The following is a 27,755-nucleotide window of genomic DNA, read 5'->3' as shown; positions in this document are numbered from 1 at the left end:
GCCGCACTTCATTAATCTGGTGTCGTATCCTTCTAAGAAATCCTATTTTACTTCAGCTAATCTGTGAGTTTCTGTCACCACAGTCAAAGAACTCAAAGAACAGTAACAGTCTCATCAGTATTGGTATAGAAGGACTGAATTAGAGCGAGGCCTAAAACAGTATTTGTTTTGGAAAAAAATACTTGTTTAAAAATATTGGGGAGACCCAAAGGGGGAGCTCTCACGCCCTTGATGACAGCAGAGCCCAACAGGAAGACTGACTCCTCTTCTTTCCTGGTAAGGACTCAGTCAATGGAAAGCTATGGATTCTGTTTGCTATAGCCCTCCCCACCTTCGCTGCCCCTCTCCTTCCTGCGCTGTGTGCGATTTGCACCTGACTCCCCATGGTTGCAGACCCCAAATTACAATTCTCTGCTGATCCCAAATATACCCATCTTTGCTCGAGAAATGTCTGGCAGTCTACTTGTTTTAGGTCAACACACCACACCATCAATTCTTCTCAGAGAAGTTGCCTCCCTGTTATAGAACTGCTGTCAAAAACTCAGATGCCTACAGGGAAAAGGCAGGTCAAAGAAATGGCCCAGCAGCATCTGGAAGTTTTTTCTTCAGATCCAGACACGCTATATTTTCATAGTAAACCTAAAAGAAGCTTCTTCATATGTATACACACACACACACACACCAACTGCTCTCTCCCATTTTTCCTAAATACCTCTTGTCTGCTGTCCATAGAGATAAGAGTACAAGAAAAGAATGACAACTAGAGGTGATGACAAATACCACAGGACTAAGGGGTAAAAGAGAGGAGAGTGGGAAACTAGAAAGTGGCAATTTCCTACCTAAAGAGAACAATCATTATTCAACTGTCACCACACAGGCCCTAATTTTAAATTTTCAAGAAAAGCCAAAAATCTAGACTTTTATCTAAAGTTGCTAGTTTTTAAATATTGTCAATAAATTTAATTTTCTTCTAAAATCACGTAGGTTGGTTCACTGGCTGCCAACTTGCAATCCTACTGTAGACGTCTGTCTTTGTCCTTTTGAAACTTCCTAGACTTTTAGCTTCCCTAGATATGTTTATTTAACATCTGTATATGCAAGGCCTGTGCTTGTATTTTGGACAAAGCACTACAAAGTTTGAACCTTTATTTTTCTACTCACATGTCATTTTAAATTCAACATGTTATTCCCCGGAGACAACTTAAAAGCAGTATTATTAAAATCTTATTAATTATTAATTAATTCAAACCATGTCATTTTCTCTGAAAGGATAGCAATGGAAACTCTTCAAAGTTAATTGCGTAGGGTAGGTTGAAAAACTGTTCACAAATCCTTTGCCACTTATGTAAACATCACATCTGGCCTCTGGGCCTTTACATACGCTACTCTTTCAGCCTGGAAGGGCTGCCATCTCCAAGATGCTTTCCTGAGTTCTCCTTTATCATCCTGAACTTGCCTCTTCAGAGCTTACTGCACATACTCCTGAAATCATGCCTTTGTTGTTTACCTCCCTTACCTTAAGGATAAAGCCTATACAGAATTTAGGATTGCATCTCCAGAAGCTAAACATAACTAAATGGGCCATGTGCCAGAATACAGAGACTCTGTTCCTTCAGGAGGCTGGCTACTTTCCAGCAGGCACCAGGAATCTCACATCATCCCTTCACTCAATAGTAGCACAACAGTGAGTAACAGTCTCTGACCTCTCAATAAACGTACCAGTTGAAAGAATGAAACCAGTTAAGGTTTTGTTAAACATAGATTAAAAATATGTATACACATATACATACGTGTCTGCATGTGTGTGTGTGTGTGTGTGTGTGTATCCTTTTCAGTTCATTAACGTTATAGCTGTGTGGCTTTAGAAGTCCCACTTAATTTCTCTGAGCCTTAGTATTTTTGTCCAATACAAATGCAGATAATGTCAATTTTACTAGGTTTTTGTGAGGAGAAAATAAGGAATTCTCCAAGTACTAAGCACATGGCATATGCTGTAGTTCATAAAACTGCTGCCAACAAGCACCTTTTAAGGAAACCAAAACTCCAAGTGACTTCCCAACTGACAGATTTTTAGATCCTGGATAGATACGTAAAAGAGGAAATAATTCAATAATTGCACCTAGTTTACATAGTCTATAGGTTACCAAATAGTTGCTTAGTTTTATGAAACTACAGTTTCTACCAAGCTCAGAGAAAAACAAACAAACAAGTCATGTAATCCACACTCTGTAAAGCAAATAGTTCAAGAACTGCCACAGGAATTCATCATGGCAAAACAAAAACCTGTATGTGAAAAGTTAGGACACAAATTTTGGCTCAGTATTTGAAAAAAAATCTCAGTATTTGAAAAAAAAAAAAACCCTGCCCCACCACCCCCAAAATGCACCACGCCCTAACCCCAAAAACCTATTAACTATGTTATGTTACAATGGCAAGGAAGAATTAAGGTTGAAAAAAGAATTAAGACTGCTAAACAGCTGACCTTGAAATGGGGAAAGACTCCTGGATCATCCAGGTGGACTCAGTATAACCACTGGGGTCCTGTACATACACCAAAGAGGGAGGCACTAGGAAACTAATACAGCTTCCTTGGAATGTTCCTTACACATGATGTTCAAGCAGAGTTAGACAAGTTGTTCATGGTGTGTTGGGGGAGGGGTGGGTAGGTAAAATGTCAGGATGCAGCAGATAATGACTGCCTGAGAGAGTTTCCAAAGGCAGAGGTCCTTAAATCTGGTCTAAGAAAAAACCTTGAAACTGCATGCACATTTTGTGTGTAACCACACTTGTCCCTTCCTCTGCAGAGAGGGTCTAAAATGTTCAAAGATTCTCAAAAGGAACTGTTTCACAAACAAGCTTAAGAACACTCTTTGTAAATTATTTTGAAAACTGAGCTTTTACTATTCCATCATTTTCTATGAGAGTGACTCGCAAAGTGTAGCCCATCCAAGCACCAACATAAAACATCAAAACCCACCAAAGGTTGGTTGTAAAAATGCAGATTGCTGAGCTCCACCCCAGACAGAATCTCTGCGAGTTGTAGGAAAGTTCAATATTTAAAAAACTCAAAGAAGGGAGGACAGGGAACTCTAAACACAGTTTAAAGAAACCACCGCTCCGAGAGGTATTTTATGAAACATTAAGCTAAAGAAACTGAAATAAACTGTTCTCATCACTGGATCTTAAAATCTCAGCGCACTCATCTTACCATGTAACTGCGAGTAACTTTTTTTTTTTCTTCTGAGCCTCAGATAGCTTGGAATGTGTAGGCCACGCCTATTGCATCTAATTTTTTTTATTAGAATTCATCCTGTGGAGTGACAATAATTGGCAGGTGCTACATCACACTCAAACATCCACCCATCCTCATCCTCATGTAAAGAAAAATAATGCTGGGTATATTACATTACATACCATTAAATATTGGAAGAATTGTGTTGTGTCTACATCATTATTTAATGACAACTGCTTGTAATAAACTTTGTGAACAAAGAAGAATTTCAATGACTAACCAGTTCTACAAGGGTTAAGTCATAACCCACTGCAGTTGCACAGCTACAGTGCAGCTTTCAGGATGAAAAACAGAATGAAGCACTCTGTGCTTTGGATAAACAGGCCCTTAAGATAGTAGAAAGCATATCTCAGGAAGAATTTTCAATGACCGTGAATTCTTACATCTTCCCATATATAGAAAAGTACTAAAATCACCAACTCGAAATATCTGCTCTTTGTGATATAGCAGTAATCTTTTACCGAGATGTATGCTTGACGGCACGAATTTCCTAGCCAAAAATTTTAAATATAACCTGGCTTCTCCCCTACATCTGCAGAGCAAGCAGTTCCTCAGAGCTGAGCGGCTGTCTCCAGGGCTATAATCCTCAGAAAGACCCTGAATAAAACTTAAATTCACAACTATTATGCTGTAGATTTCTAAACCGACACTTTCTTCGTAAGACTCCCCTCCTAAATTTTCACTCTTTCAAGTTCATGTTGTGCTTAAAACATTCTTCTCGACCTATATTTGTGAGGCCTGGGCTTTTACAAATTGGGTCCTTTACCAGTCGTCCCGTAGGGAAACCCCAGTGGCCTGGAAGATATCCCAATACAGACGGGTCAGGAGAATGAATAAAAAATGGCTAACGGTGACATCTGAATCTGAGCAAACTTGGGCAGCTTTGACAATCATAAGGAAACCTAAGAAGAGGCCTTAAAAAGGACTCCGCGCCTCACAACCCAAATTCCAAGGCAAGGTCACAGAGAAGCCACACCAACCAGGCGTCAGGAACGGAGTCAAATTCTCCTAGCTTCGCGGCAAGCACTAGGCCAAATCAGCAGATCCCTCCTGAGAAAAGGCCAAGGGAACAGGGGGCCCCAAGACGTCCACACCCAGATGCAGGCCCTCAATCAAAAAGCCCCTGCCCCAGGCCCATTGCTCAGATACAGAGAAGCTAAGCAAGCCCCAACCACTCACCCCGCAGCCACTGCGTGTTGTGAAACCATCTCCAACTAGCTCCGCGGCCCAAAGGCCACCCAGAAGCCCCCTTAACCAGCCCTGGGCTTCGGCGGCCGCCGAAGTCCAGGAGGCAACGCAGCAGCCGCGGATCACAGCGCAGCCTCCAGGAGGCCGCCATCTTCCCGGCCTTCTCTCGGGCTGCCCTCAGCATAGCCTGATCGCCCAGTCATCAGGGCCCTCCCAGGCCCCGCCCCACACCCAGTTGGACACGCCCCCTGGGCGCCTACGGCCTCTGTCTCTGAGTCAAGGAGCCCGTCTAGCCCCGCCTCCAAGGTCGGTGGCCCTACCTGCCGGCCAGGCGGCTGCGCGGTTGGGTCAGCGAGGCCCTCCCAGACCCGCCCTCCTGTTGTCCGCCCCGCCCCCGGGGCTGCCCTCAGGGACGCCTGATTGCAGTCTGGCCTCGCCGCCTTAGCCCAGGCGGAGCTCCGGGAGCAAAACCGTGGGAAAATTGGAGGGCGTGGGGACCCCTGGTCCGGGCCATGGCCGGCTGTCACGCTCCGGAGGGAGACTGTTGCTCACGGCAATGCGGCGCGCAGGTAGGGGCGGGGCCGCCGGTGTCCTCTATTCCGAGGAGGATGGGCGCCGGTGGGGCGCGGCGCGGGCCGGGAGGGGCTTCGGGCCAGACATGGCCCCTGCGCGCAGCCGCTTCGGCTCCTCGTGCAGCTGTCTCTGCTTCCCGGGCTGGGGTTCTCCGCCGGCGGGAGCTGGGCACCAAACGCTGAAAAACGATCTATAACGGAGAAGAGCGTTGGGCATCCTAAGTGTGTGTTTCAAAACAGCTTATCCTGAAGACAGGCCGAATAGGGGGACGTGTAGCCCTGGAGTGGAACTGGAGCTCAAACTGTGCCCTCCAGCTAATCTTCTGCGCCCTGGCGACCAGCACGACGTTTCGTGCGCAGCAGGCACTTGGGAAAAGTTCACCGAGCTGTATCTGTGCTTCAGTAGCCGGCATTTTCCCTCTGCACAGTTGCTCTTTGCCTTCCTGGGTTTAGATTGATCATAGGATGATCATAAAAAGGATTCTTATGCAGAAGTCGAAGGACAGTCCACCCTCGGGCTGTGCGTAATTTTTGACTCAGTTCTGCATATCAACAATTTTATGGAACACTTGCCTGTTAAAAGTGATTAAGACAAATGACCTGGGGTCTAGAGGAGAGCTGAATGAATAAACAGTTATAATGTCTGAAGCACTGCTTAAGAGGCAGGGAAAGGCCACTAAAATTGCTCCCTTATTCCTTATGCTTTCTGTTATTCTCTCTTGGCGGTAAAGGTCCCAATTAAAAAGTAAGTAGGATTTCTGCCTACTAATCCCAAACTCCTAATTTACCCCCTCTCTTTCAGAATTATACTTCAATTTTTTAAAAATGTAATAACGTGGGAGATTTTATTGGTAAATACTTGTCAGCCACTAGCTTGTGTAAATAAGTGACTTTACACAGATGAGCAAAGTCCCTTGTTAGTTTCATTTCTCCTACTTACTATAATTTATTTCTTTATTCTTGTTTGCACTGCCAACCAAAGGTGGTCGCTTGCCTGCCTCTACAAGGTTTAGTTCACTAGCTACTGCAGCTACTGACCTCCAAGACACCCTGAAAGGAACTCAGGGAGGAGATCAGGAATGAGGCACCCCTTGCTCTGGGAGAAAGTGGCAGAACAGGCCTTCAGACAGATTGTTTCAGGAGAGGATTTTTATAAGCCCAAATTCTTGCATCTTCTCATATCTGGAAAAGTACTAAAATCATTCATGGAGACATCTGCTCCTCGTGGCTAGCAGCAAGCCTCTGGTAAAATGTGTTTGATTGCCCATATCTCTCTTCACTAAAAATCACAAATATACTGACCTCCCACCCTACCTCTGCTGAGCAGTTCCTCGGAGTTGAAATGCTGTCTTCCAGGCTGTAGTCCTCATTTTGCCCCAAATAGAACATAACTCTCAGGTTATGCATTTTTTTTTCAGTTGATGTCACTTTTTAAAAATTATCTCCAAGAGTATTAATTCCTTTAGTTCAGGGATGTTGTCTTGTTCATGGCTGAATTCCCAGAAGTGATTGCTGCATAGTAGGCACTCAAGGAATATTTATGACTAGCATCACTGTCCAGTTAACTTCTCAGCCAGTAGAAAACTTGGAATTCTTTGAAGCCTTCATTTTCTTCTGTTTTCTCACCCAAAGCCCATCCTTTCTTTTTAGCTTCTTAATTATTTTCCAAATCCATCTCCACCATCACTCCCTTACCATTTCATTTTGGAGCTATTTCCACAGCCTCCTTACTGGTCTGGTCTTTTGCTTCCTTGGTCATCACTGTTCAGCCTCTTCTCTCTACTGCCACTGTAGAAATGTTTCACAAACAAAATCAGAGGTTCTGTTTAAAACTGCTCAGTGATTATCAGCCATCTATAGCATAAAGTCCAAATCCCTGTGCATGTCATGAAAGATCCTTAGAGTCTTTTTCCCTCCCCACTCCATCCCACAGAACCTAATTCCAGTTCCAACTACTCAAGAGTTCTCTCTGACTGAAATGCCCTTTCTCCTCTTCACCTACCTGCATACTCCACCATCCATTAAAACTTAGCTCAGCATCCCTTCCTCTGTACAGCCTTTCCCAACTCCTCCCTCCCACCAGTTGCTTCTGCTTCCATAATGCCTGGACCATCTTGTTTGCTTTGTCATTTCACAAATGTTAACTCCTTTGCTAGATTTTGAGCCCTCAAGTGTAAGGGTTTTATTTTACTTGTATTTATTTCTTCAGGGCCTTCAGTAAAAGTTTGTTTAGTGAATGGATAAGACAGCCATACAATAAACCCCCCCCCCAAAGAAGGTATATAGAGCAGTGCTGAGACACAGAGTTTGAGGAAGGAGTGATCACTTCCTGCGGAGATGATGAGAAAAGGAATCATAAGTGGAGAGGGTAGGAAGCCTGGCGGAAAGGCTGACAAGCAGGAGTTTGACAGCTAGAGTTGGGATAATTGTAGATCCAGCATGAGCAATAACAGTGCAAAGAGAAAAAGATGTTGTCTTGTATCGACTTAAAAAAAAAAAAGCACAACCTGCAAGCTGAGAATTAGGTTTTATTTGGCAGAATTTCTGAGGACTTCAAGCCAGGTAGCTCTGAGGGACTTCTCTGAAGAGGCGAGGGAGGAGTCAGGCTATATAGGAGTTTTGCAACACAAACCAGGTAGTTGAAACAGCAAAAGATTACTGCAAGAGAAAATTATATACCTTAAGGAATTTAGTGCTTTTCTAAATATGGGAAGCAGCAGGAGTCTGGGCTCACTGAAATCATCCCTTTGATATGCACCTAGCTATCTAGGACCAGTGTCCCATGCTTTCCCATCCGGAGTCCCCTTGGGGGTGGCTGCAGTGGCTGAGGGCTTGATGGCAGGCATCCTATTTCCATCCTGAGTTCCCTGAGGGCTCACTGCTGGGGCAGCTGCAAGGTGGTGATGGTTGTAACATCCTTTGTTTACTGATACTGTTAGCGGATAGAGGGACCCCTAAAGTAGGAAGCCCACCAAAGTGTGGATCCTTGCTCACGGATCCTCAACAGAGGCAGAGGAACGAAGTAAACAGCCACTTTATTGCTCAGAAGGGGAAATCACAGGAAAGTGCTTGAGCAGAGAGAAGGAAAGAAAGGTGCTCCAGCAGGGAAAGGAAGCACTGAATGGGGAGCCGGCAGCCAAGGTGGCCCATAGAGACAGCTCAGCCTGGGGTTGACTCAGGGATTTTGTTAGAAGGCTCTGCCACTGTTACCTTCATTTTGGTGGTGGTGTTCATTATTTTCTGCTAGAGGCTCCTTCCTCCCTCAGAGCTCAGCCCTGAAACAAAAAGCAATTAGAGAAACTTCGGTAGGAATGAAGGAAGAGATACTGGGGTATGTCCTTGGATTTTAACGAGCCCGCTGTGGGATAAGAGAAATGTCCTGCATTTTCATCAGCTAAGGACTTCGTTTCCCTTGTTGTTAATTAGCTAAGGTCAGTAAGCCTGCCTAACCTCCTCTGTCAGATCCAGCACCGCCCCCCCAAAACAGAATCTCCAAAGATTCTGTTCAGCCATGAAAGTTTTAAAGGAAAATGGGTGAGTAATCTCAGTTAACCGCTGAGATAGGTGGTCAGAGTCCTTGCCACCCCCCAGTGCCTGCAGGCTTGTCCTAATGTACTGCTTGAGCCTGCTCTTCTGTGACTCAGGGAGGCCTGGGAGACTTCAGCTTTCCGGCAGGGGTGGGGGCACAGGATCCTGTTCCCTTTCAATGTGGCAGGAAACATTTTTCATTCACACTTGGCTGGCACTCAGCTAGTAGGGGTCAAAGCTAAAGCCAGGTTCCATGTTTTCTGATTTCTTCTAGTCAGTGCTGAAGTGGTAAGAAGAGCATTTAGGTGTGGTGAAAGTGGGAGGGAGAAAAAGGGCTCTGAGAGGAGGTGGAGTTACATAGAAAACCAGTATGTACGAGAGAAAAAGGAAACAGATGTGCAGAAAGAAACAGAGACTAGAGACAGAGCAAATGCTGACAACTCGGCTGTGCCTGCATCTAGTGTCAGGAAGAATTTTGAAAGCCTGAACGTTGTCTTTGGGCTATCTTTGAGCTATTTTACAGACCTGTAAATTCTTGTAGAATACTGACAGTGATGCAGATGATAATAATCATAGAAATGCAAGCCGTGTTGTGGAGTTCAACTTACTGCTGCCCAGTGGATCTTGTTCAGTTTTTTATTTGTAAATCCAGGATTCCTAATTATTTTTATGTGTGTGTGTATTTTGAATTCCCTTTGGACATAGTCATATCATCTTTTTGGCTCCCTCATTGATCGACAGGTTAAATAATACCTTGGACACATGTTTATTTTATGTTTGTATGAGAGCCCCCAGGAAAACCTCCATCTGAGCCATACATGCCTCTGTGTTGCTTAAATTGAAAGACAAAGTAGGGGAGGGGTTTAGAACACTTGTTGACCATGAACATGTATCTCAGTGACATCCAAGGCTGATTTCCTGAAAATAACTGGATTCAAAAGTTGAAAAAATATTGATTCAAAAATTTTTTCAGGCTTTAATGTCCACTCTCCCAATGGAGGCACTGGGGATTGAACCCAGCACCCTGTGCACGCCAGTCACGTGCTCTACCACTGAGCTATACCCCTCACCCCCTAGGCCTCAGTGTCTTTAATATACACAAAATACTGTTGTGTTTCTCCTTTACTATGTGGAACGTCTGCTCTAAGCTGTTGACGGTAATCCATCTTTAGATATGTCTTTCAGAATTCTTATTCTAAGTGAACACCAGACCTGACAATAACAGAGAAGTAGTATCATTGACATTCAGGGGAGAACTAAATACGAACTAAATGTTTTCTTTCTAGTCCATTCTCATTAAAATATATATTCTGATTTTTACTTTCTTCCCACTCTGGATAATTTAAATGACTACTTTTTTACTCAGCACATCTCTGTTGGTTCCTGCTGCTAAGTGATTATTTTTCTTGAAATTGTAATTTTGTGGGTTTGAACGACTGAATGAAACTTTATTACAGCAGCTGCCTTATTGTTATTCGTGTAGCATGAAGCTGGCTAATTGCTGTAATACCTCAGTACTGAAAAGACAAAAGGAAGAGGGGAGACCTGTAATAACACACTGTTTTCTTTAATGTTTGTAACCTGCTGTGCAGATTGATGGTTAAGGATTGGAAAACTGCAGGAGTCTTCTCATTAGCTGTACTTTAATATGTAATTAAAATATCATTTATATCCCTAAAAAAGGAAATAGCAAATTATACAGGGCATAGGTAATTTTGGCTAGATTTCATAAGGATGGATGCAAGAAAAACCAACATAGCCTTATTATTAATTTTAATTCAGGAATTTTTAACTCCTTAAAATGAGAGAGAAACAAACATTGACTATGTCACCCATTATACTACATGTTTTATATCTATTATATCTCCTTTCAATCCTCATAATGTTCCCATTTTATGGGTAAGTAAACTGAGGCCAAAAGTCAGGTAAGCAATAAATGGTGTTATATGGATTTGACTTTATGTCCCTTAACTCCTAAGCCTAATCAGAACTTTTTTTTTAAAGTTCCCATGTTCTTAATTTCAAGTCTACTCCATCAAGTTATCATTCATAATACTAAAAAATATATATGTAAAATATTACGTGAATTTAGAAAAAGATCGTAATTCCAGAAATCCAATCAAGTAGCTGAAATTTCAGTTGTCAATAATAATCCCTCTTTGAACTCAAAGATGTGTTTTCCCCTTTACCCAGTGCCAAGATTTATACAGGCAGATCTGCTTGCTCTGCTTTTCTGCACAGTGCGTCTATTTCTTGTTCCCTTTTACCTGGCGGGTGTGGTCCCTTGGGGTTTCATGTGTCTGTAGGGATTTTTCTATTAGATGCCCCATTTTGAGCGCACCCTAGATTTTATCTTGTGTTTCTAATGACTTGCATAGCTATCAGAATTGAAGCTCAAGGTCACCAGCAGTTTGCAAATACCTTCAGGGAAACTATGGCTTTGGAGCTCACTTCCCTCCCAGGTAGAACTCACTCTCATTTCTTTTATGGCCCCTGTGAAACCGTATTTTCTTGCCAGCTCAGCAGTTTCTCTTGAAATATTTTTAAAATAATTTATTCAGCATTTTTGGTTGTTTTCGAGGTAAGGGTTGTCTATCATATGGCCAAAAAAGGAATTCATTGTATTTCTTAGTGTTTTTGTTTTCATTCATGTTAGCTTTAAAGAAGAAGAAGAAAGGCTTTGTTTCATTTTTTTTTCCTGAAGAAGTAATTATTAGACTTACATAAAAGTAAGGCTCTTATTGCAACTAGATTTATTGTTCTAAACATTTCGCCAGCTATACAAACACAGAATCACGTTGTAAATCTGTAACTAATGTTATATGTCAATTATACATTGGTATGTATAAATAAATAGGGCTCAATGTTACCCCAACATAGATCTTCATAGAATCGGGCCTAGAAAAAATTAATTACGGTTGTTTCTGAGTGCTTTTTAATGTTATTTTCTTGACTTTATATTCTATACTGAGTATATATTGCTTTTGTAATAAGAGAAAACAATACAATTACTATGGGAAAAGGCAGTATTTTTAGAACAGAAGTAAAATTGAACCAACACACAGAAAATAAATAACTATCACAGTATATCATGCATATCGTATGTTAATTGAATAAGATGTCTTGTGTAAAGAAATTTTCTGGACAGAATGAAGCATGTTCCCTTTAGCACCAGATTCCATTTTATTTCAGCCATTTCAGTGGACATTTTGTAATATAATCTGGGCATTTCTCCACCTTGTTCTTGCAACCTGTTCCATAGTATTGGGCTGTATGGCCTTTACCTGAGTAATTCCATGTTGGCAAATAATACAGTAGATCCACTTTCCAAACATTAAAAACAAAGTGTATTTGGCAATAATTTTCTCCCTCTTGGTACACCCCTTCTATGGTATATTTTCTTGAACATCCTTCAATTAGTTTTTTAATAGAGATGTCAACTAGAATAGTCAGATGATAAAATGTCCATTTTAGAAATCATTTTCTTCTTTTTAAGGACAAGGAGCATCCAAGATACCTGATTCCAGAGCTTTGCAAACAGTTTTACCACTTGGGCTGGGTCACTGGGACTGGAGGAGGAATTAGCCTGAAGCATGGGTAAGTTTCTGGCTCATTTCATTTTGGGGAATTCTCCATATAAGTAGGCCACAGAGAGGCCACGTGTACTAAGTCCAAAGAACAACTGATCAGTTTTATGACACTGAAGGTATTTAGTTTCTAAATCCAGAAATAAATATTTGCATAACTGAATAGAATAAGGATACAGATATTGCAGATATAATAAATATATAAGGATTTAAGAACCACAATTTCTAATCAGAATTATTTGGTCCTCAGTCCTTGGGGTACCAAAATTAAAAAACATGCTGCCAGCTATGTTCACATGTCTGGAACCATGAAAGGCCCCCTCTGGGTAGACAGGACTCGTTTCAAAGGTTCAGATACATATGTTAAAGTCACCTAAATACAGATTACAAACCATCCAAAATCCTAAAAATTACATTTTATTGAATCAAGAAAAAGGCAATATTATGCCTTTCTAAATGCGTGTACCATTGTTAATGGACATAGCACCAGCTGGTCCATGTTGCTCACAGGACAAAACAAGAGATATTAGACTTGAAACAGAAGGAATGAACAGTATTTAATTGGTTGTTAGACTTATTCAGTGTCTTTCCTTTAAGAGGATGAAGAAATAAGTAACCTACTAACAATGAAAATAGAGGTTGTGGCATCTCATTCTCTCAAGTGTTTCTGGAACAAGATTAATATTTTTCCTTCTCACATTTTTTAGAGATGTTATTGTCTGGAGGCCGAATGTTAAACTGAGAAACTCGATTTATTTCTTTATCCTAATTCACTTTCTTTAACAAAATTGGATTACTGCAATATTTATGTAATATTGAATATACAAAGTAACGCCCCCAAGGAGGCTGCGTTGTGTAGAAAGGAATGGAGTGTAAAATACAATCAGAACATCTTGAACAAAAAGGATTTTATGGCATACCGCAAGATGATACCATTGGAATTTCATCTGCTTCAAATTACTAAGGAACTCATGAATATTGATTAAACTGTGGGAAGCAACAGGAGGGGCCTCAGTCAACAAATGTCAGTTACATGTGTAAGGAGGCACTCAGCCTGGAAATTCCACGTGGTACATCACACATACATCCATCACATGCGTCCTCTGTTACCATCAACCCAGTGCTCATGTGTCAGCATTTTGCAGGTTTTCAGATTATTTTCCCAAAGCGTTCAAATTGATGTGTTCACAGCAAAAGTCCTATGATAACATTTGTTGTTGCTGTTTCATTTATTCATTTAGGAGTTGAGTCCTAGTAATTTGGTTTCTCTGCTGTATTTATGATAAACCATATTCTAAACATTGCCTTTAGTTAACTGCTTTTTATTTGCATATGCAGAAATAGTTTGTATTTGTACAAAACAGAGCCTAGATAACCTAAATGGCTCTTTAAAGAAACAGCTAAGAAAAATAGAATGCAGGTAAGGAGCCACTGCAGATCTCAAGAGGGAATTTTTTTGATCATAAAGACACAAAAGACTATGTTCCTTATTGAACTAAAATTCTTTGTAGAATTAACATGTTGAACAATGCACTAAAATTGTGTGTGATCACCCTAAAACACTCATTGGCACCTTTTAAAATTAAACGGCTTTATTGCACGACAATCAGTTAGCAGGGAAGTTATGCATCATATTTGTAAAATGTTTTTTCCTTGGATTCTTAATTGGTGAGGAGCGCCTCCTGGAGGTCACAGGTGAAAACAGCCACAATTTTATGGCACTGCATTTGGAATTTTACTAAATCTGTGCTTTACAGAGTAAAATGGGTAATATGTAATAAAATGTTGAACTTTCTCCCTAATATTTAAATGACTTCATAGACCCATATCAATAACTTTAGCAGCAATAATTATTCTCATGTTAGTGAAAGTTTGCTTTTCTTTATCTGACACTTAGAGCAAATAAGTTTGGAATCAAGTACAAACCCAATAGATGATGTTTCCAGGATAATACTGACAATAAGCTCTTCGGGGAATATGAAATTATTTACCAGTGCCGAGGTTTGGCTGATACCAGTTCAGCTTATGCTACTGGTGTATGGTGCCTAAAGATGTATACAATAAAAGACAGCTTAAGACACATATGAGAGGTAAATCAAAAAGAAGCAATGGAGGACCAAGAAAATAACAGTGATCAAGGCAATTCCAGGATTCTCAGCAGCCATTGTGTTTAAGTTGGGTTCCTACCATTCACATTTAGCATTTCCTGTTTTCACAGTGTAATATTGTTATGGGTCCGAGACAGTAATCCTGATTATGCTGTTAGAATTAAAATTAATAAATCCATATTGTATATAATACATGAGGTGTAGTAAGATTTAAAGGATTTTTTTAAGTACAATTGTAAATAAAAATAGAAGCAACTATATGTAGATGTATTATGAACCCTTGGGTTTTGCCCCCCCTGCTTACCACATAGTGAAAGAGCAGGGAGTGTAGAGAAAATAAATTCCAAAACTTAATGCCTTGAAATTCAAAATGCTTTTTGTTTGTGGCTTACAGCACCAAGCAAATACTTCACCTTAGTCTTTGGCGTGTTTCCCTCCTAAAATAAAAGCTCTGTCATCTTTCTGTTTTTATCCAGGTATCTCTTTTTTTGTACGTGTAAATATATTTTTTCCAAAACCCATTTAGCTAATCTTTTAATTACTCAAGTTTGATCAAAGTCTAAACTGATTTCCATTTTACAAAGGCAGTAATAGAAACAGATTTAGCATACCAAATCACTTGAACAAACAGAACAGAAACCCTGCATTTTCCCACTTTGACGATGGAGTTTATTTACCAGCAGACTGTTTTGAACTTTATTTGGGTCTGTTCCCAGGACTGCATAAATTTCTCCGCACATGAGAAGACGTGCGCGTCCACTTACCAGTGGAGGTGATTGGACTCCACACCACACATAATTCTAGAACCTCTTTCCTGTTAAGCAAGGACTAAAGATTTGGATGCCTAGTATCCAAATCTGTGAGGGGCCCTTTTTAACGGTGTGATCCCTAAGCATTCCCACTAGTTCCAGAGGAAGGCCACTTTATGGTTTTCTTATGCTCTAAGCAGTAGTTACTTTGTGAAAACGAATGCTTGAACCTGGCTCACTCTGCTTTGGATTTCACTGAATTATTATCAGGTATCTATTTCCTAGACCTTAATTTACGAGTTAACCCTTAAAGGAACTTTCTTATGTTTTTGTCAGTTCCAAGTCCGTAGGCTCATTATTAACCCCAGCTTGGACAGCTGGATGCAGTACCGGCAGCCATCCTCATTTTTACCGGGAAGCGGTTAATATTTGCTCAGTGTCCCCATGTCCCTGCCTCAGTGGCAGAAGCTGGATCGCGCAGGGGCTGGTGTTTCCTTTGTTGGCATTATGTGGCAGCTGTTCAACACCCTCTGGCAGCAGCTGAAACTGAGGAGTGAGCCATAGGACCTTTGCTGAGGGTGGAGAGAATTTAGAGAAGATTTTGAAATTATTTTCCAAATCAAACTCGAAAGCACCTTGTGGTAAATGGTGTTGCTAGAGCATCTGTCTCCCTTAGCGCAACATGCTGTGTAACGGAGAGGTCTCCGGTTGTAGCCACGCGTCTTATATTTTTATCTTCTTGCCGTTGTTTTAGCTTTGTTATCACATATTTTCACAAGAAAAAAGTGGTCTTCAATTAGGAAGCATGCTCTTCCACCCAAAAAGTAACCCAGTTAATGCTGTAATTTAACAAACTGTCCAGCAGAGGTCTCTGAACTTCATGTTTTACAATAAGCGTTTCCAAACAGTAAAATTAAACCTGATTCCTTACGAGACGGAGATCTACTACTCCTGGTGAGCATATTTTCCCCTGACTGGATTTTAGAATAAGTGTGTTCCATGTACAGTAGGATAAACTACTTATTCATGCTTAAAGATGCCGAAGACATGTGTTTTCAGATTTTGATTTCCCCTAACCAGACAGAAGCCTGGTTACCACTGATTTTGCACCATAAAAAGAAATAAAGAAGTATATATAAAAATACAGAAGACAAAAGCAGCTATCAGCATTAAACTGTGTCACCAGCATTATAAAGACATTAATTTGGTTATCTTTCTATGCAGCTATACCATTAATGAAATAAAGCAGCTCTTTGTGTGACTTGATTAAATAAGATCACTAATGATTGGACTGCAGGTATACACTTTTCATTGTGCAAAAGCAGAACATTAGAGTTAAATGTATACCAATTTCTGTATTTTGTGTTACCAGCAGTGAAATCTACATTGCTCCTTCAGGAGTGCAAAAGGAACGGATTCAGGTATGGTAAAGGGGTCCTGCTACAACTCAGACGTCTCTTCTTCTCTACTTGATTACTGTTGTTTTGAAATAGAATTAACATTAAAAGAAATGTTAGTTTTGAAGGGGGGTCACATTGTGATAATTTAAATAACTAATCAATACACATTTAAGTAAATTATTTTAAGGTGGTAAGGATCCTACATGCAACTAGTTGTTTTGAATTCTCATTCAGCCACTAGAGGGCAAAAGTGAACAGAGCAATCTTAAGTCATAATAAAAAATGATTATAACTTTGCAGCATTGTAACACCATCTTTATCAGGCTAATAGGGTAATCAGATTGGTGGTCTCAAATGGGCCAAATGGATTCACATTCATAGTAGCGAAGCTCTTTCAATTTAAAATTGTAAAACTTCTTTTCAGAATTTTGAGGAGACCCATTCTGTATTAATGCTAGAATAATATCCAGAATCTAGTTAAAATAAGCACGTAATACTTCTAAGGCATAATACTTCATTAATAAAACATTTATATTGTAGTTTGTAATAAACCCTAGCAAATGAAAGGTGCAAGTCAGAAATGTGTGTGTATCACTAGGAAAAACTCTGTGGCTCTGCATAATTCCTTAGAATTTTAAAAATCATGTACCTTATCGAGATTAACATTTCTGAATACCGGTTAAGTTTCTTGAGGGATAAGAAAATTTTACTCTATATTTTTCCTCTTATATTATGAAATGTGAAAAAAATTATAACACTCATCTTAGAATGATGATTATATAGTGTCTCTGAAATACAGTTGTGAATTTAGAGGGCAAAGTTGAGAAGCTAAATTGATGACGTATTAGCATCATTACATGAATATAAAATTTTCCATATCAATTTTTTCTTCAAATTCTAAAGGTCAGTTTTTTTTAACTCTTGATAATATTTTTATTAGTAGAAAATATTTTTTATTTCTAAAAAAAGGCTAAAAATTTCAAGAAAGAAACTATAATAATATGAATATTTAAAATGTGTGTTAAACATGTATATATATTTTAGCATTGCATATGTATATATACTATGTATATATCTGTATACAAGAAAGGGGACATTTCTCATGGATACTGTATAAGCCTTCTTTTTTTCTTTTTCTCCTTCTAAATAGCCTGAAGACATGTTTGTTTGTGATATCAATGAACAGGACATAAGTGGACCCCCGCCATGTAAGAATCTAAAAAAAAGCCAGTGTACTCCTCTTTTCATGAACGCATACACAATGAGAGGTAGGCAGAAAACATAGTCAGCATAAAGAATATTTGCAGAGTAGGCTCCCCTAAATCGCATCAATTATTATTGTAGTTAACACTTCTTGAATACCTTCTGTGTGCAAGAGCTTCAAATACGTTAACTCACTTAGTCCTCACGTCAGCCTGTGGGGAAGGCCCATTATTACTTCATTTAATATATGAGAGGACAGAGGCTTTGGGAGGATCTTCCCAAAATAAACAGTTAGTGAGTACTGGGGCCAGAGTTCCAACCTAGATCAGTATGACTCCACCAGATTGTTGAATTAACTGATTGTTACATTACAATCCAATTGCTGCTCTTAGTTTAGAGCTACACCTCTGGGAACCTGTACTAGAAGTTAATCAAAATACAAATGAGGGAGAATCATGGCCTTTTCTTCACTTCAGTGGGAGTGGTCCTCTCTTTTTTAGAAAAATTTACTGTACAATAACAGTTAGGACTCATTTTAATTCCCAGAAATTGCGATAGAAAACCAGCCCGGAAAGGCTGAATGTTGAGGACAATGTAAAAATAGGAAAGTATGATGGACGCACTGGCTGACCTACAGCACTGAGGTCATTCAGACCGTGCTTTAATGTAGCCCGGGAATAGGATCAGTTGCGTAAATAAATAATCCCGCTGTGTTCTGTTCTCGGACATTATCAGCTACTCCTGAAAGGATCAAACTTCAGCAACAGACTCTAACAGCATGGACAATCTCTCCTAGCAAAAACCTAAATAAACTTCCAATTGCAAAAACGGCCATTACTGAGTTTTATAGCATACAGATTCTTTTTTAGGTAAATCCATTGCCTCTGTGTCTTAAAATCCCTACCATTCCTTATGCTACCGAGGTGTGGCCTATGCTGTGAAGCCTCCCTCGGTGATAAAGGGTCAGACTGAACTGGGTTCAAATCCAAGTTCTGCAGCACTGTCTGTGAACCATGGACAAGTTACTTAAACATCTCTGAGCTTCTATGTCCTCGAGCATTAAATAGGGGAGATGGTTGTTGTGATGATACGAAGAGGTAACATCCATAAAGGGCATTTGCCCCGTGCCTGGCACATAGGGGTCCCTAATTCAGTGGTAATAGTATTATGAATATGATCTCCATGATTGTTATAGCTGTGCTTCAGACCATCTAAATGCTATTTCTCGAGAATGTATAACATATTGTGCCCTGATACTGGATAAAGTTTGTGTGTGTGTGTGTGTGTTGTTTTTTTATTATTCCATGCCAAGAAAAACAAATCTATAACCATATACAAGGATGTGTGTATGTGTTTGTGTGTGTGTGTATATCGGTGTTTTTTTTTTGAAAGGTGTAATTTAGTTTTCACTGAGCATGTGACTTTACTCTTCCTCCCTCAGGAGCAGGTGCTGTGATTCATACCCACTCTAAGGCTGCTGTCATGGCCACCCTTCTTTTCCCAGGAAGGGAGTTTAAAATTACACATCAAGAGATGATAAAAGGAATAAAGAAATGTACCTCAGGAGGGTACTACAGGTATTTTCCCCTATTTTTTGGTTAAATAATTTGGAAAGTATTTTTCCTTCTTTTGATAAATAGGATACTGATCTTTTCATGTCTTTCATGAGACATTGTGGGTCTGTGTTAGACAGCACCCTACGTAATGTTACACTTCAGAAATATTCTCAGTGACACGAATCAGATGCCCGCCCTCCTTCCCTCCATCCCCACCCCAGCCTTGATAATTATTGCCAACATGAATAATGAAATGTTCGTCCGAGTAAAATGAAAAACACTTGGCTGAGATTTCCGTAGAGATGGGAAGATTGTGTTCCTATATTGAAGAACCCCAGGAGCAACGTCTCCTCGCCTTCACTTTGTCTTCAGGAAGTTTCAGTTCTGACTAAAGTTTATACTTCGTGCTGATTTAATGTAGTATTTCTGGAATATTTTCATTTTTTAAAAAAATTTTTAATTATTTTAACTAAGTAGATCTCTATGCTTGTATAATTTTTCAGTGTAGAAAGTGGCGCAGATAGGATAGAACAGGGGCCTTCTAGATAAAATCAGCTAAATCCGCCAGCCGACGCAAAATGTAGCCAGTATTCATCAATCTAAAATACAGTGACATGAAGAAACACGTTCCCAGTGACCAGGTACAAGCTCAGCATTGCGTTTGAATATACTGGCATTCTCGTTCACCCCCAGTTTCCGAAAGGGCCTGAATCTGCTTTGCCTTGATTAGAGGAGAAGGGTGCCAGTTTGTCTCAAGTGTCCTTAGGTTACTGTTACTGCATGTAATAGAATGTACGTGTCTACACTAGTGTGCTGGGAAGTTAATTTGATTTGATTTTAGTTAATATTTATTGAGTGCCTAAAGCATTCCTCAGCGCCGGGAAACACCTGTTTACAAAAGTTAAATGTTTAAATTATGGAAGTGTACACACTAAAGAAGGCATGGCTGCATACTGCCTTTTCCGTACCTGGGTCTTTGAAGCAGAGGCATTATGTGTGCTGTCAATTTCATCAGCATTTGATTGCTTTGGTGAAGAAACAAATATGAGTCCAAAGAACGTATGGAAGGATGGGGAGAGGAAGAGAACATGATAGAGAGCCTTCGGAATTTTGTAGAAAAAAAGAATAATGCAGTGAATGAAAATGAAAAGATGCCATTTGTTATGCATCACGACATATACATATTATATATTAATTTGAATATTTCAGAATTTAAAGGGTACATAGTTTTTTAAGTTGTTTTTGCAATTCTCTTTGAGCCTGGCTGGGAAATCAGTTAACAGCATCATTATCACAGCTCAGAGGCAGCAATATTTCACCAGTATTTGGGGAGTAATCCTAAGATCCAGTCAAAAGAAGGGGCAATAAAAGCTGGATGAAGTAAGAGAGGATGGACTTTTTTACATTTTCTTCTCTACTTTAAAAATTTTTAAGTCCATGTTACAAAAAAAAAAACTTTGAAATGCCTAGTTCTTATCAGAGGAGGTTACGGTAGTTAAATACGTATCCTACCTTTTGGAAGCAGCATGCCTATGGGAGAGTGAAAAGAACGCTGTTTGGTGGTCAGAGGACTAGCCTGGCTCTGTTCCTGTAAAATGGGTAGATTGGGTTGGATTAGCTTTCAGGTCTTACTTTGCTATGGCATTGTTTTGCACCTGGAGATATTTCAGGCTGTTTGGTATATGCATAAGTTTGTGGTTCTCCTGGCCAGTATTAGGAAAGATTTGGAACTAGCAATTTATTCCTTTCATATTTAAGGATATTGTATGATTACCTCTGTTTTACTTCAGTGAGATAATGGGCAACCTCACACTGTTACTGATAATGGTTGGCCAAGTTATTTATCACATGAAAGCTCCCTAGCCTATACTTGCCCTAAAGTAGTCATTTCTGACAATATACAGCTAGAACTTTTTTTGGTTAAGTTTAGCCATTACAGAGGTAGTGAAAAAACAAATGTTAACTTTAACAAGGCAAGGGAAATTCATGTAAAAAGGAAAACATGTCTGAGTTTTGGTTGATTATAAATGACCTCAGAAATAGACTTAATTTTACCAGTAACTAAGTTATTTGCTTAAATATTGTTCCATAAACAAAATGCAAAATGCATATATTCTGATTTCATCACATGTAACTTACTAAAAATGAGGTAAAAGAAGTTCTAATGTCACAGATTTAAGAACATTCTGAAAATATTATCATACTTTTAATAGTTAGTGCCAGGAGTTTTTTGTTATCCCAGGGCCACAAACTGCACCTTTATTTATTTATTTGCTTATCCAAGACACTTTCAGATCCTGCAGAGATAGAATGAAATGATTTTGTATCATTGGGAAGTTCCTGCTTTAATAAGTAGTTCAATTGTTAATCCTTCCTCCGCTTCTGAGATTTATCATTTCTCATCTCCTGTTGGAAATACCATGATTCTCTGTGCTTCAAGGAAATACTTGTATGATCTTGATAATTCCTTTGTCAGATTTTGGTATCCTGTACAAATTTCTGCCACTTAGGATTAGAAGGAGTCCTGCCAAATTCACAGTGTCTTTTGATACAGATGTTTATGCAAGATATACAGAATAATATGCATCATCCTGTTCATAACTTGGAGTAGCTTTTCAGCTATAAAGAGACTGTCTAACCGGTTACTTGAAAAAAATATACATTTTTATATATGAGTACCTTTGTTTGATTTAAAAAGGAAAACAAACAGCTTGGTCTGTCTTACAGATACGATGATATGTTAGTAGTACCCATTATTGAGAATACACCTGAGGAGAAAGACCTCAAAGAGCGAATGGCTCGGGCAATGAATGAATACCCAGACTCCTGTGCAGTGCTGGTCAGACGGCATGGAGTCTACGTCTGGGGAGAGACGTGGGAGAAGGCTAAAACCATGTAAGTGGGAACCAGAGAGCATCGGGGACAAGTCACCACACTCTAAATGTAGAAGAGAACCAAGAATGTTTTATGATTTAAAATGAAGAATGATATTTTGTGTGTGTCACTGGTCAAATTGGTTTAAGTTCAGCTTATCATTATTATTTCTAGGTTTTTATTTGTATTATGTATTCTTCTGTTAAATGTTTTTTGGATGAGCTGTTCTTGGCAAGGCACTGTGCTCCTTGATACCAAGGAGATACAGATCTCGTTCTCCAAGCTGAAGGCTTGAATAAAGCTGACCCAAGTTCTATAATGATTTGCTACGTTTATTTCAAAAATGACACATAGTAAAAAATTTAAATCTATGTAAGTAGTGTATTTTAAACTCCCTTTTATTTCCTGAGAAGTATATAATATGGTGGCATGATTCAATATGATTCCATGTTTTAATAATTTAGTTGGAGACAAAATAAGAAAAACTTTGCCTAGAATTGAGAAAAATAAAGAATCTGCTAGGAACAGGGCTAACTTGATGCAGAAGGAAAATGTGATTATTACGATTAGAGAACTCTGTTCCACTAAACTCTTAGTTCTCTCTGCTTTCTCTTGTCCAGGTGTGAATGTTATGACTACTTGTTTGATGTCGCTGTGTCAATGAAGAAAGTAGGGCTGGATCCTTCACAGCTTCCAGTTGGAGAAAATGGAATTGTATAAGCCAAGTGAAAGTTTGATTATATACAGAGACAAAGCTTATTTTAATTATTACTTAAATGGCACGACTATTTTTTTTAATGAATTGAAAATTTCCATGCAGTTACTCATTTGTCATTAAATATGGCAGGTCTTCTGACATTGGATGGTATAGGCTTATATTCTTATCCTTTCAAATGACAATGTAAGAGAATAAAAATTTTATAATGAATTTTTTATGCTTATTTCTGAATCCCTTAATAGCAAAATATTCTTCTTTAATTTTTTTGTGTATACTTCCAGAGAATTCCTCTTACTCTTTCAAGTTGTTGAAAATAGTAGAATTCCCTGGAAAATTTCCACTTAATTAAAGAATGAGCATTTTCTCATTTTAATATTGGTGTCATAAATTGACATGAAAAGTGAAGGCCCAACGTATCTCTCAATGCCGATGCCACAAGAGTTTTATAGATCTCCCCTATATGCTGCAGTGCTTCCCTGTATTATAACATAGCATACTCATGTTATATTGGGGTCAGTTGTGAATTCATATTAGGTACCATTAACTCAGACTCTCCTAAGCCAAATAAACCCTGACCAAACCAGTGATATAATCAGAAATTGCTTTTTTTTTTAATGTAGCCAAAATTAACATCCTCTTCATCCTAAGGTTTTATTTGGCTAACGCTTTTATTTAATTGGGAGAGAAAATAATGCACAATCTCCAAAATCAATCTCATATACCCCTCCTCCTCTCAGTTTATTGTCCTCCATGATTCGAGTTCATCTATCCCAGGTCTTCCACTCCAGCGACTCCTTAACCTCATCCAGACTCCAGTCCCTCGATCTTACCATCTGTCACTGCCCGTGACTCCTTTCATGTCCTTGCTTCCTTCATTATGAAGCATCATTGATGGCCCAGTATTTGCACCACTTTATTGCAAACATCTTGAGCCCCTTGTATCTTGCCCCCTCCATCATACTCACCTGGAAAAACTCTCATTCCTTGTGAGCCACTTACTTGGCACCTGTACCCAAGCAGCAAGGCCTGATGGGGAAGATGACACAACTATGTAGACTGATCTCCCTTCAGATTCATGACCACACATTTCAGGTGGGCACTCGATGCTGTCAAACAAACCTACTACAATTGCCTAGTAAGTTCATTTCCCCAACCTGGTGACCATTCCTTCTCACAGCTTTACTTCCAACATCAAGTACCCAACATTCTTCCCCCGACCCACCACTTTTCAGATGATGACCTCCTCACACACTCTTAGAGAGAAATAGATCCGTTCCAAAGAGAGTGAAGTAATCTTCCCATTTCACATTTCTGCCAACCTTCCTGCCTCCAGCCTTTGCCACTTTCCTTCTACCAAGTTCTAAGTTCAGTTCTTCCACGTACGCCTTGGAGCCCATGTCCTCTGGCCTTCTCAACGACTTCGCTTCTGCAAATACTACTGAGTAGGATCTTGCTGGGACCCCCCCACCCCAATCCTTGCCTCTTGTTTATAGCCCCATGTTACTGGGGCTGTTGCCTCCAGGATCCTACCCCTGCCCCTCCCTTGAATAGAAACCAGTTATCTTATTTTAAGTTTCAGGAGGAAAAGAGAAGAAACAAGAACTGGTGAGAACCAACTAAGCCCAAGATAATGGGGGATTTGACTTCCAGTAGACCTTGAGCCTCCTTACACGCTCATTATCATGTATTAGCATGCTAAATGACACACCCACCAGTGCCATGACAGACGATGATTGCCATGACAACAATCGGAACAGCGCATACAAGGCCTGATTGGCTTTAGGACCGACTGGCTGTAACACACCCAGAAGGAGGACACATGGCAGAAGTGTCCCACAGAAGTCCACGTGGCCCGACCCGGGGCTGGAGCTGTCTTGAATGGCCATCCTGGCTGACAGCTCCCTGCTCGAGTGCTTTCTTTCCTTTCCCTCTTTTGAAAAACAAAGCAGCTTTTTCACTTTGTCCCTCTGCCTCTGCTGTGAATTCTTTCACAGCCAGTGGCAAGGCCCCACACTTTGGTGGGCCTTCCACTATCTGCTAACGCAAAGATTCCCACATTTATCCCGTTTCTTTCTTGCATTGTCAATTTTTTACCCTCTTCCATTGGCATAAAAACACGCTATGCTATCTTCTATCTTAAAATACACACACAAACTTTGCCTTCAACCAACCTTCAGCTAACTTCAGCACCTTCAGACAAAAATTTTTGAGAGTTGTTCATTTTTCCATCAACTTCTGTTCTCTCACTTGCTCCTTGACCCACTCTAATCCAACCACACCACACCACACCACTGAAACTGCTTTACCAAGAATAAGAAATTCTCCCATTCTCAACCTTTTTTTTAAAAAAGTAGCCTTATGTTTTATTTATTATTTAATTACTATATTTTGGTTGGGGGAGGTAACTAGGTTTATTTTTAGAGGAGTTACTGGGGATTGAACCCAGGACCTCATACATGCTAAGCAAGCATTCTACCAATTGAGCTTTACCCTCCCCTCACTCTCAAACTTTTGAATGCATCCTTTACTTCCTTTGCTCTGCGAGAAGCCTGTCTCTCCCCAGGGGACACGGTTTTCCCTGATGGTTTTCCCAGCCATTGATGGCTGCTCTTACTTCTTCTCTTACCCCTGGGGTTGGGGGTGAGTGAATTCCTGGAGCACTAAATGTCTCTCCCCTCCTCCTGTTCCACTGTCCTCAGCAAACCTTCAATCACAGTTAATTCCAACTCTCTTACTACTAACCTGAACCTGTGAGTCTTAATACGTCTGAAGGAAAACACAATCACGTCAAGTCTTTAATGCTGCCTGTGAATTTTACTTTATTTTCCTGGTCTATTCATTCCCCTACTCTCCTTGATACCTGTTTCTCTCTTTCAACTTCAAACTCCTCCCTGCATATACACTGTGGCTGATGACCTTGACTGCTATTTCGCTGCAAAAATAGAAGCTACCAAGAGAGAACTTGTGCAGACTTCCCACCTGCCTGCATGTACTCTCATGTTAAAATGCCCATGCCTCCCACTAAGGCCAGCCTCTTCCCTTAGGCAGTAGCTCTCCTCCCAATTCCAAAAATAATTCCCAATTTCCTGGAGTCTTCCACTACTCAATGGTAACTCCATTCTAACAGTTGCTCAGGCAGATAATCTTGGTGCCATGCTTGGCAGTTTGTTTCACAGGCTACATCCGGCTAATCAGCAAATCCTGTCAGCTTTTCATTGTGAATAGAGCCTCTCAACTTTTCACTGCATTCGCTGTTACCACCTGGCCCAAGGCCCACCATTTCTCACCTAATTATAGCAATCGCCTCTTAACCAGGTCCCCTTCTTTGGCCTTTGCTCCCGCCCAACCCCCCACCCCTGGTCCACCCACCCCAACCCAATAGCCTCTTTTCAACATAGCCACCTGGGTGACCCTGTTAACATAGAAGTCAGCCTGTGGCACTCCTCTGCTCAAAATCCTGGCTTCCAGTCCCACAATGAAGGCTCTATGCAGTGTCCCCATCTCCCCCTTTGCCTAGTTCAGTTCTCCTCCTCCTCACTTACCCTGCTCCGGCCACTCTGGCACCTCGTTCTGGCATCCTCGGGAGCCTTTCAACATCCCAGGCACTTTCATACGTGTTCTTCCCTCTTTAAATGCCCTTCCTCCAGACACCTGCATAGCTCATTCCCTCTGCTCCTTCAAGACTTCACAGTCACCCCTGTGCTGCCTTCCCTGATTACTCTTATTTTAAATCTCAACCCCACCCTCCATACCCAGAATGCACCCCTTCCCTGCTTCAGTTTTCTGTAAAGTGCTTAGAATCAGCTAGCATACTATGATGGATGGATTCTCTTTTCCCCCTCACTATGTGAATGTGAATCCCATGAAGGATTTCCCTCTGTTTCGTTCATACATGTCCCTGGCCCCTTGAGTAGTATCAGTACATAACTGATACTCAGGACATATTTGTTGAATGAAAGACCATCTTTTCGCCAAAACTACAGATCAGTTCTCTGTATTTTACGTGACTTTAAGGTAGCATCACTAGTGATTCTTCTCTCCTCGAAACATTTCTCTCTAGGCTTCCATGACCTCAGACTCATGTGATGTTCTGCTTACCTCATGGGTCACTCCTGTGGTTCTGGAAGATTTCTCCTCTATCTGACTTCTAAGTGCTGGAGGCCCTCAGGGCTCTCTGCCCATAACTGTATTCTCCACCTATACTTTTTCCTAGGACGTCTCATTCAATGCCATAGGGTTAAATATTATCTATGTGCTGATGACTAGCAGTGTTTTCTCTCTAGCCCAGATGTCTCCCTTACATTCCAGACTCATCTCTCCATCTTATCTCTCCACCCCTTGGTTGTCTAACAGGCACATGAAACCTACCATGGCCCAAAACAATGCCACTGCATTTCCTTCCGTATGAGCCATTTCCCTCGCCTCACCCCCAAGCATTTTCGGGATGCTTACGCCAAAAGCTCTTTGTGACAGACCTCTGTCTTATTCACAACAACCAAGGAAAATGCCTGACACGTTGTAAGGACTCCATAAATATTTGTTTTTCTGGGTTCTTGGTGGAGGTTCTTCCACGGGGGAAAAAGAGTTTTGGTCACTTCTGCTCAACCTCATTTTCCTCATTCTTGAAATGGAGCTAATGAATGAGATAAAGTATGTGAAGGAAAAAACCACAGTACTTGACCTATAGCAGGTATGCTATAAATATTAATGACCCTCCTTTCTATAGGTATCATTTCATTCTCATGAGAGGGTTTTGAGGTACGTATTATCCCTTTTTTTAGATAAGGAAATTGAGTTAGGTAGGAATAATAAATATGCAGAACTTTAAAGAAAGGTTGTAAATTTCTTACCACAGTGCCTGTCATATACTAGGAATGCACTCAAGCTATAAACTTCTTTTCCTAAACACCCTTCATTTAGCTACCCTCGAGGTAACTGTGATGCAAGTGAGCCATTTGAGCTGTGCTACATGTAGATCTG

At 40.3% G+C, this 27,755-nt stretch overlaps 2 protein-coding genes across 4 annotated transcripts in view; one reads left to right on the top strand and one right to left on the bottom strand.

Annotated features, from left to right (window-relative positions):
• The window catches only part of PDHX (pyruvate dehydrogenase complex component X), a 66,595-nt gene extending 61,712 nt beyond the window's left edge, over positions 1–4,883 (bottom strand). The window contains exons 1-2 of one of the 3 annotated variants that reach the window (XM_072969777.1): positions 4,059–4,427; positions 3,209–3,310 (exon numbers count right to left, since the gene is read on the bottom strand). Coding sequence is in view for 1 of the 3 variants with exons in the window: in XM_006198309.4 (XP_006198371.2) it covers positions 4,472–4,664 (193 nt within the window). In the remaining 2 variants the exon portion in view is untranslated. Of the gene's footprint in view, positions 1–3,208; positions 3,311–4,058; positions 4,428–4,471; positions 4,665–4,800 lie in introns of those variants that run through there. The other 2 variants (XM_072969778.1, XM_006198309.4) reach the window with 2 other exon arrangements.
• A 34-nt stretch (positions 4,884–4,917) lies between these two features.
• APIP (APAF1 interacting protein) lies at positions 4,918–22,985 on the top strand. Its single transcript, XM_006198311.3, has 7 exons — positions 4,918–5,049; positions 12,077–12,177; positions 16,397–16,445; positions 17,575–17,692; positions 19,069–19,204; positions 21,911–22,078; positions 22,678–22,985. Exons 1-7 carry the CDS (start codon positions 4,993–4,995, stop codon positions 22,775–22,777), a joined length of 729 nt encoding a protein of 242 aa, XP_006198373.2. The 5' UTR covers positions 4,918–4,992; the 3' UTR covers positions 22,778–22,985.
• Positions 22,986–27,755: the final 4,770 nt, after the last annotated feature.

The sequence above is a fragment of the Vicugna pacos genome, chromosome 10 (genome assembly GCF_048564905.1).
Source record: "Vicugna pacos chromosome 10, VicPac4, whole genome shotgun sequence".
Taxonomy (NCBI): domain Eukaryota; kingdom Metazoa; phylum Chordata; class Mammalia; order Artiodactyla; family Camelidae; genus Vicugna; species Vicugna pacos.
The sequence above is the reverse complement of the archived record's forward strand: the minus strand, read 5'-3'. Positions and strand labels throughout refer to the sequence as shown.